We start from the raw sequence: 12,105 nt of genomic DNA, 5'->3' as shown, positions 1-12,105 counted from the left end.
CTGAATTACCGTTATATGGGATGTGGGCGTGGTTATTGTCCGATTTTAAAAATTTTCGGCCATTTCGTATGCTGTGCAAAGGCCAACACTGTGCCAAGTTTGGAAGAAATTGGTGCAGCGGTTCCTAAGATATACACATGTAACCATAAGTGGGCGTGGCTACGCCCATTTTCCAAAAATGTATAATATTCTTATTTTTCGTCTGAAAATTATTGTAAATATCAATTTTAAGTGAATTATCTTCAGTAGTTACTAAAATATCGCAGTTTTCGTATTTCTGGAAATTACCGTTATATGGGAAGTGGTCGTGGTTACAGTCCGATTTCGCCCATTTTCAATACCAACCTACCTTGGATTAACGGAAGCCTACATACCAAATTTCGTTGAGATATCTCAATTGTTGCTCGAGTTATCGTGTACACGGACGGGTGTGCACAAGTGCGCTCGGGTATAAAAAGTATAAGAAATGAGATTCTCAATGTTAAATCAAGACTTTAACAAACGAATTTTAAAGAAGGACTCGACTTCAAGGTCAAGATATTCGTAGTTAATATTATATTGGTCTGAATTTGGGGTATGTAAATGCCAGTGACCATTCGACAGTCACATTTAATGGCTTACGAAAATGCCCTTGCCATCACGAGAACATCGACTAGCCGGAAGAAAGCACTTTCTCATTATGGGTCTGGCAATTCCAAGTGTATGTCCTCAAATCGTAGTCCTATAAACATTAGCCGTGGTCGTCATCAAAAGAAGAACGTATAATCCGAGCTTTTCTCTTACCTGTCATTAGACATTTCTTTCACGTGGAAGGTCACAAGCTCCGCACACAATAAGCGCGTGTGTTACTTTTCAAGTGGTGTAAGTTTAGATTGGAGGCCGCTTGATTGAAGACATATTGTCTTGATTGTCGGTGCGCCTCTTTCGAGGCAGACGTGGCAGACTTCAGTGAGCCTATAATAAAAAGTCGTAGTGGTCCCACCAAAGCTCATTTTCTTTTCTGTCTTGACCCAAGGCTCCAAACAGTTATAAATTTCGGTCGATGCGACGAACGAGTTTCTCTTTTTTATACCTGCTCTATTAGCACTTGAAGTCCACTTTCGCTGTAGCGCTGTAGCGAACAGATGCTGATAGACGCCAGCTGGGCCAAATACATGGAATTCTATAGCACTAGGTTCCAAATGACTATGTTTCTGCAACTAAGAAAAGAACTAAGTATAAAGATAAAGAAAATAACTAAGTATGTCGTTAACAGGGTTACGCTGGTATCGGGTGCGACACTAATTTGGGATCGATAAAGAAAGAAGTCCTGTAAAAACAAGCACGATGTTCTAGTGGCCGAAGTCCTGAGTTTGAAGGAAATACGCCTTCGACCACATCCAGGACCCGCGAGAGAAGTATTTACACATATAATCTCGTTTTTGGTTTGAAAGACTCCTTCTATAGTACGGAAGAGAATTGTCATTATGCAGCGATCCGAATTTTGAGAAACACCGTCAGAATTCTGAGCACATCTCGGATCCATTCAAAATCAAACATAGTTTTAGATTTATGCTGATGATATTCGACAGTTTGGTTTGAATTTTCCAATCATCAGCTGGCGCATTTGCGACTCGGAACTTTTTCTGCATAAGCCAATGCTTAACATCGATAATATGGTCAGCCATGTGAAAGTCACTCACCATGCTCGTAGTGATGTATGGCAGCGAAGCGTGGACGGTGCCATTATTCGATAAACTTTACAAACATACGGGCATAGTGCAGCAAGTCAAAGTACAACGCTTCTGGTGGCTTGGTCAGCTCGTCCGAATGGACCAAAAGTCTCTAACCTTGAAAGTGGATCATAGGAAGGGGAAGGCCCTCCTCTGCCATGGATGGGCGAGATGGAGAAGGATTTGGTTACGCAAATATCTACCCCTGTCTTTCATTCAAAGTGAAAATATAAATAGGTCATAGACCCACAGTATAGTCAACAGTGGAATGTTAAAGAAACTAAAATAAATACATAAATGCAACATAAAAGCGAAGCCAAGAGGCAAAAAGAAAGGGATTGAAATTAAAAACTTACTGAAAGCAGCCACAGCAAATAAAAAAGTGACGCGTACAAATTTACTATGTTCGCTTTATGAGGCTAATCACCTTTATATTTGTGAATGTATATATGAATATGTACGCTCATATATATGCACTAGCTATACACCTGAACTTGTCGCCCCTGTCGTATGAGCAACCTGAGTATAGAGGAAGCTCTTGTCCTCATTCATTGCTTTGCTGACTCAATAGTCATTAGGGAAATCCGCCAGGATGTTGTGAAAAATTCTCGACTGTTGAAAGGTTAAAGAACGAAGTATAAACAATGCAACAAATAGTAAGAATATATGTATGTATGTAGTTACGAGTTTGCAGGTGTGCATATGCACTTCAACGATGCAAAATGGTTAATAAGCCGTACCGAGATCGACATTGAATTTGCTAGCCTTTACTGAATAGCCTTTTTGTATTGTAGAATACACGTATTTAAGTTGTAAGAAAAATTTATGAGAATATGGAGAGGACTTGGATATAGTACTTATATGGGGAAGTCTTGTAAAGGTACATATAAGGAAGCGTGGTCTTGAAGTAACATTGATTGGCGGCCACTCGAAGCATCTAAAATTATTTCAAAATAAAACAATAAATATCTCCTATGCCACTTTAAACCAACTTAATAACTTGCGTCGTATCGGCTCGAAGAGTTTTCAATTGAAAAACCTATAGTTTTCATAATTTTTTTTCTTTACAAACATCAGCTTATGATAAAAACTGGTAAAATTAAAAAAAAAAAAATGTTTTACTGTCTGTCCGAGAATGCTTCACAAGATACACAAATGTGATCTGGTGGTATTCGACCAGACCAGACGAGAACAGACAGTATAGAAAAACCCACTGGGTTTAAGTCCTGTGGCCATTGTTGCGAACAAATGAGGCAGGGAAGTTTTTTCTGAAAGAAGTTGGACTTCGCGAACTTTATGCGATGGTGGCGAGTCTTATTGAAACGTCAAATGACTTTTACCAAATTGTTTTCGTGCCCATCGTTAAAACGCTGTTCACGTTAGATTTTCTGATATAAATTCACGCCCTGTTCAATACAAAATACCAGCGGACCACATTCGTGCAGCCTGTGAAGTATTCCCGGATAGACTCGATGCTATAATCCACTATAGGCGGCTACATCGAACAGTAATACACTTTTCTAAAAAATGTATTAGTTCTTATGATGTTAAAAAAAAATTAAATAGATAAAACTATAGCATTTTTAATTGATGACAGTTGTGGAAAAATAAATAGGGCACGTCATTTTGACAAATTTTACCTGTTTTTCTTTTGTTTATTTAATATTTGTTATTTTTTCATAAAAGTTCAAAAATTATGAAAATTATGCAAAATAGTATCTAAATTTTCAACTTTTTTTATCAGATTTGCAGATTTTTTTGAGTATGCAGTTTTATAGCTCATAAAATTTTAGTATGACAAAGTGCAAGTTTGACACTACTAGAATTCGCGTTGACTTTTGTTGGATAATGAGTTATAGTTGTATAAAAAATAATAAATATTAAATAAACAAAAAAAAAATAGGCAAAATTTGTAAAATATCGTGTCTCCATTTGTTTTTCCACCACTGTATGTATATTTGTGTAGGTGTTAGTTTGTCACAACTACCCAAAAATCTAACAAGTTTTCGCATTGTTTGCTATTTTCCAGCGTGATTGAATTCTTCGACGGCAGCGTCAGTCGTTTGGTGATTGGTTCCACCATCATCGTCTACTTGCTCATCTATAATGAGGCTAGCGGTGCTGCTATATTGTTTGCCACCATTTTGGCAGCTTTGTATGCTATAATGGCAGGTTGGTTCACAGGCAGATGCATACTAATTTTTGCTATAAAATTAACTAACTGTTCGTTATTTTAAATCCTTTCTTCTCGCAGCATACTGCAAATCCACTCTACGCTCCGTCCAAATGCCTTACATACGTGCCACCAACAAATTTGACTTCTCTTGCCTCTTTCTAGCCACCTGGATGGACGTGCTGGCGATATTGTGTGCTTGTGCAGTTTTGGCGCGCACTCTTAGCACATGCCTGGATGCGATGACGGGCGGTATGGCGCATATTCTTATTTTGGGTAAGTGTACAGCCATACATACATACGTACATATGTATTTGACGTAAATACGCAGAGTAGGTTTAGGCAAATGCAATTGCTCACAGTACGAGCACATTTTTGTAGCACTGTAGGTTGATGCGTATTATTAACACTAATTTATTGCATAATTTTAGGCCGTAACTCATCGGCCAACGAGCCATGGCCGGATGTGCTGGGTGTTGCGGTGGTTCTTCTCATAACTTGCATGTGCATGCTGGGTTTGGAGGTAAACTAAAATAACGCATTCGTATTTAATAATTTTTGTTTCTTTGTTATGTTTTCATCCACTAATTAATTTGTGTTATTTTTTCCTCCGTTCCAGAATTCCAAAGCCTTTTGCGTCCTCATGATCGCTGGCATTATAATCATGAACATTTCGCTAGCCTTGGTAACTACTTGGAGATTACACTCGCTTGAGTTTAATCGCTTCTTCTTTCGGCCGAATGGCATTAAAAGTGTAAGTGATAATTTAAAGTGTGAATAGACTTACATAATTATTATTAGGAATAACTAGAAAGCTAGTTTTTAAACGCTCCTCAACTATTTCTACATCGTCTAAGGGTTAATATTGATTTTGAATCCTTAGACAAGCGACCATTTGCAGTAATTATTTGGATTTTCTGTGGCTTACTGTTTGCAAATCTCTCTGTGAGCTGTGCCCGCGTGGGTGGTCTGTAATTTATAGCTTGCATTCATTAAACAATTCAATGCCAAGCATGGAAACTTGAGAACCTACACACTAACTTGATTGCGTTTATAAAGATTACATCAGTGCTGGGGTGATGGCACACTAATCTGGTGATCTGGTCTGCGTGCATTGCGTCCGCATATAAATGAAGGGCAGAAGCCTACATATACATGTTTATGTACTACAACTTAATTTGTTTTATTCTCCCTTCCAAGTGCTTAGATGGAGGTTAAGTTTGGTTAGATTAATCTGACTGTTGTGACCCTTTCCATCTGAGATTCCTTGCTACATTTACTGAGGACATTCTTAACTGCAATTTCGTTACCTTTTCGCCTTGTTGGCGGGCACCCAATTGAAATGGGAGTCGACGTACAATAAGTTTACTTAGTGTAGCTTATTGTATTTGTGTATGATTTCCTCAAAGCAAAGTCTTCCGCTGATCGGCCGGATATCCGGATATTAATTAGATATCCGGATAACAAAGGGGAATGTATATCAATCCGATAATCCGATACAAGAAGAGAATAGATACTCTACGGATATCCAGAATTTATGCGTATACACGAATGTCCTAACGTACATCCAGATATCCGAATACACGAATAGCCCCAGCCCTATTGTATACTGATAATAAGGGATTTGACGATAGTTTTCCTGCTACCTGTGTTTCTTTTACCCGCAGATTTAGCAGCTAGGTTCTCTAGTTAGATCTTTTCAGTGCAGCACCAATTAATCAAGACGGAGTATATTTCTGCAATGAAAAACGGCTGATCATAAAAATACAATCACCGGTCGGAGTCGGGGTAAATCTGTAGGTCCCTCCACTTTTGGCGACAACATCAATCCGCACGCCACAAATCGGAGGAGAATCTCGGCCAAACACTGACATATTTGTAAGCGCCAATCTATTGTTATTATAATGGACGTTATTTCACCTTCTCACCCTTTCCTCGATATTTTCCACACTTCCTAAGCAATTCGCCATTCAAGACTACACCCAAATACCCTGTGAGGTCTTTCAAGAGCAGATCGATGTTATCTTACTTCGATGGTGACCACCTTTCACCTTCTTATGACGAGTATCATTTCGGTTTCGTCTGCGCTCATCTTCAGACCCGCATTAAATGTCCACTTTTCTATCACTAATGGCACCTAGGAATTTGGGGTCACACATGTTTATCTGAATATGAGAGTAGTTTTGGAGATTTCCCTTTCAATTCCTTTAGTTATTTACTGGCTATCACATGGACCAGCCACTTGTGTAGGTGTGTTTCGTTTGGCCACGCTGCCAAGCATCAGTCTTCCCATAATGTGAGCGTCCAATTGGAAATATTCTATTACTCTGGGACTTTGTAATCTCAGCTTTCTGTTCCACCAAAGGGGGGTTTGGATCCGCTCTTTTTTCCCGAAGAATAACCTATTTCAGAATTTTATTGAAAAACACCCTATCTCAGAATTTGGTTGAAGAACGCCCTATCTCTGTTGTCGATTCAAAAATGCCCCATCTCAGCACATTTTTGAACAGAAATCTGAGATAGGGCGTTTTTCAATAAAATTCTGAAATAAGGCGTTCTTCAAGCAAATGCTGAATTTCTTGAACAAATTTATGAAATAGAGCGTTTTTGAACTGGCCGCCGAGATGGGTCGATCTTCCATAGATAGGTTCGGTGACGATTTGTTATTAACCTAACTTCTACCTCAAATTCGAAGCGCGAGCCGTACTTGCACGATCTAACTCGTTTCCCATTTTCCCTGTAATGTGGGTTCAGTAAATGCTGTTATTCATCTCCGTGAGCTATAGTTCTCAATATTCTCTTCTTCTTCATTGCACAGGTACTCACAGCAGCGGCACTACTCACGTTCTCCTATCCCAGACACTATCCAGCGTACGATTCCTGCTTTTTACGATACTCAGGACTGATTCATATCGTCAAGTGCGTGCTTACTTTGGGGCTTGGAGCGCTGTGTTTTACTGTCTTGGTGCATTTCAAGTAAGTGAGATGAGTATAATTACTGTGCAATGCAATTTTTTCTCATTTCAATTTTAGGGCTCCTCCTGAGTACATTGCTATACCAGTCTTCAAATTTCTAGACGACTTGAATATGCACCAGCTAGTACCAGCTGCTGCTTGCCTTCTGATGTTGACATACACAGGTGCATATATGGAACTCTTTCCCGAGCTCTATGGCCTCATCGTACGCTTTGCGACCGCAGAGTGGAAGGTGTTCTCGAAACAAATAAGCTATGAAAGTCCCGACAGCGGCAATCCTGTGCTAGCAATTTTTATAAGCGGTAAGGTTGCATAAAATAAAAAAATACCCCACCTCAAATAGATGAGCAATTTTATAGTTGTAACTAAATCACAGGCAGTCTCTGCGCCATGTTGGCCTTTGCGTGTCCGCTGCAAATTCTCACCCATATGTTGGCGGGCAGTCACATATGTGCGGGTATTTTAAGAGCGTTCTATTTATTGTATTCTCCCTACCGACCGAAATACATACAGCCAAATAGTAAGAACAAGCCAAGGACACGTACGTATATAAGTATGTAAATATCTTTCTTCTTATAGCCACCCATTCGTCACTCAGCTACAGTCGTCTTGCCACAGCACCACCATTGGTGGTGAAGAGTTCCTCCTCAAATAGCAGAATTAAGCGCAACATATTGAGCGCTAGTTTAGCCAAGAAGGGCGCAATTATGAAGCCAAAGCTGAAGAAAAAACCAAAGAAGGAGCTGGAAAAGGAATGGCTTTTGCTGGGTGAGCCCACATCGCCTTGCCCTGCTCGTACACCGAAGGATGTGGAGTCTGCATTGCTCGCGGATCGCGAGCCACCGGTAAGCAGCAAATAAATTTTAGATTTTAATGAGTAAGAAAAAGAAGCCATTAACCATTGATATCTTCTTTTGAAGCCCTCCGATTTTGAATATCCGGAGAAATTTGAGAAGAGCGATTCGGATACCTCAACCGATATAGATGCGATAGTCGATGAATATCGACAAAAAATTAAGGTATTCTTGAGATCTAAGCATTAAAAATTTGCGTTAATTTTTTCTCAAATTTTAGGTAACAACCGCTGGTCCCATGGAAATGAGTGTGCGTTTACCAACTCTGAAGTCTTGGCGAATAATAATGTTCAGCATTTTCACTATAGTTTCATTTGTCGTATGTGTCAACATCAGTAGCGCGGTTGAGCATCCGTACACATTTTTAATATACATTGCTGGTGAGTATAAAAAAGTAATTGAATATTTCTTAAAAAAGCGAGAGCTACGAAAATGAGCAGCGGGGAGTGGGAACTAGTAATGTAAGAATACATGGATTCATTCGGTTTTTCTTCTATTGGGTTTCTCTTTGCATAAACCTCTAGTCATCTAAAGCAGAAGGTTACTTAAGGACATTTTCGTTCGAGAATTCTTATGAACTGAAGGCTCAATGCTTTGTTCTCAGCCATTTCGTAAATCACTTCTTACCCCAATCCCCTGACCCCAAAAGGGAAGCATCGTCGGGGATAAGTTTAAGCAACTCTTCACTGCTCACTGTACAATTTGCCGTATCGTATCTGAGATGTTCCAAGAGGAAAATGAGCTGATCGATAAGCGTTGCCTTACTTGGGCGATAAACTTTTTCAAGTCAACGTGAACAGGCTGAATTATACCTGATCAGTTGGAAAATAATAGTTGAGCTGTACGGGGACACATCGCCAGGGCTTTGATTGTGGTTAGGAAAATGCTCTCACATCTCCCCCACGGACTCAGACTAATCAGTCTCTCATCGTTAATTCGTGAAGCTGTAGACTATAAACCGGATTCCTCGCGATCGCTTGTCAGGAGTTTTTGATTACAGGCAGGAAAAGGCCTAATATTGAGGACAGAGTGAAGAAGTCGTAGGGAGGCAATTGGTAACAGATGGTACGCCTTTCCTAAGCTTGATTCCTGAGAACATGTTAAGTCCATAAAGTTCTACAGACTTTAACAGGAGAACTACGCTAGTCAGGAACAAGAAGTGGCTAAAATGGGTCGCCCTTATTGGAATAAATGGCCCTTTAGCACTTTGGAAAGTCGGAATTTTTATTCCCTCAAAGTTTTCCATGTATTTTACATGGAGAAAAAATTACTGTTCGTAAAAATGGTATAGATTTCTTGAAAATCAACATTTTTCAATCGGAAGACTCTCTCTCTCTTCAGAAGATTCCCAGTAAAAATATCCAGTTGTTTATTTAACCTTTTTTCATATTAACTATATTTGATAGCTCCGCCGAAAACCCCAAAAACTCAATAAACATTGGAAGTCTCCTGAAGAGAACCAGAGTTTTCCGATCGCAAAATATTGCTCTTAAAGAATTCCATACCATTCTACGAAAAGTTGTTTTTCCCATATAAAATGTGTGGAAAACTTTAGGCGTGATTTCAAAATAAAAAATTGGGGTATATTTTTTCGATATAAAACAATCCTAGTGGGTGGGCGCTGTAGTATACTTGAATTTATCCCTTATAACACAGATCACTGCTTAGCAGAAGCTTTTTTCTTCATTCATTTGCCATCTAGAGAGAAAAGTGCACTGGAGTAAATATGTTTTTGAAAGGAGGCACGAAGGAAGTCGAAGCTTGCCAGAAGAGTTGGTTCATCAACTTCAGACTACTCTTGGATATATATATATATATGTATACTTATGTCTCGTACCAGCTCTGCGAAGGGTGCGTGAAAACCAAAACATGTGCAGCTCCAAAGTCTTACGGGACGAGAGTGCATCAACGCCGGTCAATTGATTTTCATGGGCTCATAATAGGTACTAACCTTCGGCAGCTGTTGAGAGAATGTTGAAGTGGAATCGTCTTAGCTCCTTCCTTTGGACTATGAGGCTGCGAGCTTAGCACCTTTGTCACACTCTCTGATCACCACACACCAGTACTCATCGTTTTTCGCTATAGCTTTGCATTTACCGTTTTGTAAATGTTTCAACAAGGTTTTAATGGTTATGGTCTGCCACTGCTTGGTGAACCACCCTACCTAACTTAGCCTTATATTAGAGTTGCCTTTTTGAGATTATTAAAATGTCGATAGCGCGGGCAATAGGTTTATTTTTTTTATGTCAGAATCAAAAGCCACATTTTAATCAATTCGATTAAGTCAAATTATCTAGTATTAACTGTGTTTTATTGAAACCAATAACTTTTCTATTTCTTACCATTTCAGGCTGCATAATAATCAGTTCTATAATGTCCCTTTTCCCGAGTTATCGTAACGGTGCCGTAAACGTGAACCCGTTACTTTGTACTACCACTATCATGCTGGGTGGGATACTCCTCAGCGGATGCTCATATTATTCATGGCCGGCGATACTCTTTTGGCTTATCGCTGGTCTAGCTTTGATGTTGCGATGTGATAATTGGTGTTGTGGCTGTTTCGAGTACAGTGGTGGCACAATACAAGAACAGCTGATACCGAACGTTCCGCCCAAAACGGCAACGAAAGCAACAACCGTACATATACCTCATCTGCCGAAGAGGGTCGTTACCATACCAACTCGTGTAAATGCAGCAGCCAGATGACAATCAGCAGGATCCTCGGAAAGCGAAGATCTCTTCAATGAAGATTTCAGTTTATGCGATTTCAAAGAGGATAGAAACGACGATGATGACGATTGCTGGAGTGAATAAGTAGAAGCATGAAGAAAAGCAAGGGAGAAGAGTTTGTATGTATGTACATAAAAGCAGTGATCAAACAACCGAGTACCTATAGGAAGGTGTACTTCGGAGGAAATGTCGTGCCGTAGTCATTAGCCATAGTCATTGCCATCGCGTAGTCTACGCAAATGCTGATTGCTTGCCTGCAACTAGACGTTGGAAGAAGACGTATTTTTTATAGAAACGGGTTAAACAGAGCTTCTTACCTCAAGTGTACAGTCATTTTACATAGTTTATTGTGTAGGGATATATTTAAATATACATACATACATATGTACATGTGTGTATGTCTTACGTATTTGCGCCGCTTAATTCTTCTAGCCTTTAGAACTTTTTAGATAATTACCTAAATAGAATAATAACACCGTGCGACAAAAACAAAAAATTTCAAAACACACGAAAGAATCGATATACTCACGAAACTATGGGCCAAATATAGTAAAACTGCGTTTTTAGTTTTTCACTCTGACGGCAGGATTTATTTTTTCAAAGGACTTTGAAATTTTAAAGATATGATTAATTCAAAAAATTATTTAAAAAAAAATTAGTGCAATGTAGAATATCATTACGGGCGCCAAATGAGAGAGAAAGATCTGCAGAATTTTTTAGTTAAAAAGGACGAATAGGTATTGAAAATACGCTTTTAGTGAATTTTATGTTTTTAAGTTAATAAAGTTTGCGTGACGAAATTCGATGATGAGGTCGTGCGTATATTAGTCCTCAAACAATATTTTTTTCAAACAATATTTCAAGGATATTTAAGGATTAAAATTTCTAAAGGACATTTTCCATACCCATTCGTCCTTATGCACCAAAAAATTTATCCTGTTATAATTCTACAGAACTTTTTCTTTTATACGATATCCTTATTGTTATCCTAAGTTGTACTAAATTTTTTAAATAATTTTTTGAAATAATCAATTCTTTTTTTAATTTCAAAATCCTTTTAAAAAATCCTGACGTCAGAGAGCAAAACTAAGTACGCACTTTTACTACAATTTACCCATAGTTTCGCGAATATATTCATTTGTATGTATGTGCAAAATTTACTGCCGCACAGTGCAATAAGCGGCATGTATGAATGAAAATAGTGAATGAAATGAAAATGTGCGATATGTAGGTACCAAAGTTTATCGAACAAGGTGTGATTGATAACTCAGTGCGGCTCTCTTTTAATGTAGTATAGTGTGAAAAAATATAAACAAACGATTGAAAAATCAGAATTTTTTTTTTTGAGTTTGACTTTACAGGATGATTCTTATGAGAGCACTGTCAAATTCAATCACACTTTGTTAAATATATTTTGGTAGGTACTTTCATATATTTGATTTGAACGCTAATATGTATAAAGTTTATACTATAAACGTAAAACTCATGTACTGAAAATTTATTACTAATTTTGCTTTGAATCAAATACTTCACATCCCTTAGTATAATTTAATTAAATCAATTACATTAGTTTATAATTTTGTCGAATTTACTCTGAGAAAATATATATATGTATATGGATTTGATTCTAGACTAATAAAATATTCAATGAAAAAAAAAA

The 12,105-nt window shown here is 38.3% G+C and overlaps 1 protein-coding gene across 2 annotated transcripts in view; it reads left to right on the top strand.

Moving 5' to 3' along the window:
- The window catches only part of LOC118741389 (probable cationic amino acid transporter), a 12,923-nt gene extending 1,918 nt beyond the window's left edge, over positions 1-11,005 (top strand). For both annotated transcript variants that reach the window (XM_036473344.1, XM_036473343.1), the window contains exons 2-12: positions 3,742-3,884; positions 3,967-4,161; positions 4,317-4,408; positions 4,505-4,639; positions 6,704-6,861; positions 6,919-7,163; positions 7,238-7,381; positions 7,441-7,706; positions 7,782-7,880; positions 7,936-8,095; positions 10,066-11,005. In XM_036473344.1, the coding sequence (XP_036329237.1) occupies positions 3,742-3,884; positions 3,967-4,161; positions 4,317-4,408; positions 4,505-4,639; positions 6,704-6,861; positions 6,919-7,163; positions 7,238-7,381; positions 7,441-7,706; positions 7,782-7,880; positions 7,936-8,095; positions 10,066-10,421 (1,993 nt within the window). In that variant the 3' untranslated portion in view covers positions 10,422-11,005. The remainder of the gene's footprint in view (positions 1-3,741; positions 3,885-3,966; positions 4,162-4,316; positions 4,409-4,504; positions 4,640-6,703; positions 6,862-6,918; positions 7,164-7,237; positions 7,382-7,440; positions 7,707-7,781; positions 7,881-7,935; positions 8,096-10,065) is intronic.
- The last annotated feature ends 1,100 nt before the right edge of the window (positions 11,006-12,105 follow it).

The sequence above is a fragment of the Rhagoletis pomonella genome, unplaced genomic scaffold (assembly GCF_013731165.1).
Source record: "Rhagoletis pomonella isolate Grant_MI unplaced genomic scaffold, Rhpom_1.0 Rhpom_scaffold_00006, whole genome shotgun sequence".
In the NCBI taxonomy this organism is placed as follows: domain Eukaryota; kingdom Metazoa; phylum Arthropoda; class Insecta; order Diptera; family Tephritidae; genus Rhagoletis; species Rhagoletis pomonella.
Note: the sequence above shows the minus strand (reverse complement) of the source record. Positions and strands in the feature narration are given on the sequence as shown.